At 62.3% G+C, this 1,715-nt stretch overlaps 1 protein-coding gene across 1 annotated transcript in view; it reads left to right on the plus strand.

The window, feature by feature from the left end:
• Nucleotides 1–400, plus strand: part of LOC106814364 (mediator of RNA polymerase II transcription subunit 24-like) — a 14,126-nt gene extending 13,726 nt beyond the window's left edge. The window contains exon 9 of the mRNA XM_014818678.1: nucleotides 150–400. Within this exon, the coding sequence (XP_014674164.1) occupies nucleotides 150–400 (251 nt within the window). The remainder of the gene's footprint in view (nucleotides 1–149) is intronic.
• Nucleotides 401–1,715: the final 1,315 nt, after the last annotated feature.

The raw sequence follows: 1,715 nt of genomic DNA on the forward strand, positions 1-1,715 counted from the left end.
TTTAGTGGAGACTGTCTCGTCAGACACTGTGCCCAACAATGCTCGTCACGGCCAGCAGAGCTGACGAGAGCAGCTCACGCCCAAGCAGCGAACAGACGACTCGCGGCTGGCTTCTCGTCATGTTTACTCAACTCCGTGCCTGCTCGCAGCCCGGCGGCGACGCCCGCCGGCGCCCCAGCGACGTGTCGAAGAAGACGCGACTGCGGCGAACGGAGGACGAGGAGTCGTCGTCGAAAACTGGGGGGTGAACTGTGCCCCTCCGGCGTTTGCTCTGGCAGACCACACTCGCCGGACGGAACGGCGCGCGATGGGGCTCTTGGCGACGCAGAGGGCCGGCCTGCGCGGCGACGGCGGCGGAGCGGCGGCGCCTCTAAAAAGTTCGACGGCGAGCGAGCGCTGATTCGCTAGGCCGAATCATCTCGGTCGTGCGCTGTTCGGCGTCTTCGACGGCGTCGTCCATCGTCGCGCTGGTCTAGGAGCGTCTCCACGTTGGTTTCGTGGCTCGCGTTCGTACGAGGAGCGGCGCGGCGGCGGGCGGCGCCGCGCGCGGCGTAGCCGCAAGCGGTGCACTGCCCTGTCGCGTTCGTCTCCCGTCTCGGTGCGCTGCCTCGTCCGGCGCATGTCGTTAGAACCGTTAGAAGCCAAAGCTGAATCCTTGGCGCCTCTGCGCGACGCGATCGTCGCGCCGCCGGCTGCAAGATGCGACGGAAGATCCTCTGCCAGCATCAAGAGCATGGTGCATTGGCAAGTAGACACTGGATGGTGAGGGGGTGGGGTGGCTGTCAGCATCAACGCCAAGTATGACGTGCTGTGAGAGTGGGCGTGCGCTGCCATAGCATCACAGAGGATTCGTGGGCACCGCGCACGTAGATCGCGGTCGGTTGAGGGGGTGAGTGCGCTGGTAGAGGGGGGTGGGTGTGCATGGCACAAGCATCAGAGCGTGGTGCACGCAATTAGAAAGCGCGCTGGTAGGGGGCTGAGTTGCCGTCTGGTGAGGGGGGTGGTGTGTGCTGCCACCTCAAGAGCGTGTGCACCCGCCAAGTAGACGCGCTGTGAGGGGTGAGTGGCGCTGGTGAGGGGGTGGGTGTGCTGCAGCATTAAGGCGTGGTGGCGCGCCAAGGTAGAACACGTCTGGTGAGGGTGTCTGGTGGGGGGTGACAAGGGCAGTCAGGTTGTTGTTAGTAGGCCACTAAGCGATTGTTTATCGCAGTGGCTGGCGCGTAGGAGCAATGCACGCGCGGTAGGTGCGCGATAGTGACAGTGCGATGGGAGTGTGGTTGGGGCACTTTAGTGTTCGTACCTGCGGCGTGACAAGGGTAACAACAATGGCGGCATGTTGAGACAGAGCGTCGGCAAGTGGCTCAGTGTGGTGTGGCGGGGTGATCGTGTCCGCCGTGTTGACGTGGTGGTGAGGGCTACGCATGGGAGCTGCCACGTAGGCGCTTGCGGTATGTGGCGCTAGTGTGGTGGGTGGTGGCACGCCAACTCGGATTTATGTCAACATAGAGAGCATGGTCACAACGAAGTGCGGCCCAGGTGTAGTGTTTTTGCATCGGGACATGTTGGCGCCACTATGTGTGGCAGTCGTGGCGTCTAACGCCAGGCAGAGTGAGATGTTTGAATCATCGTAATGATGCGGGCCGACGCCTCGTGTTAGCACATGCAGACTGCTTGCAGCATCGGTGACTACTGCTTCACTAAACTTGAGATTTACT

The sequence above is a fragment of the Priapulus caudatus genome, unplaced genomic scaffold (genome assembly GCF_000485595.1).
Source record: "Priapulus caudatus unplaced genomic scaffold, Priapulus_caudatus-5.0.1 Scaffold913, whole genome shotgun sequence".
NCBI classification, from domain to species: Eukaryota; Metazoa; Priapulida; class Priapulimorpha; order Priapulimorphida; family Priapulidae; genus Priapulus; species Priapulus caudatus.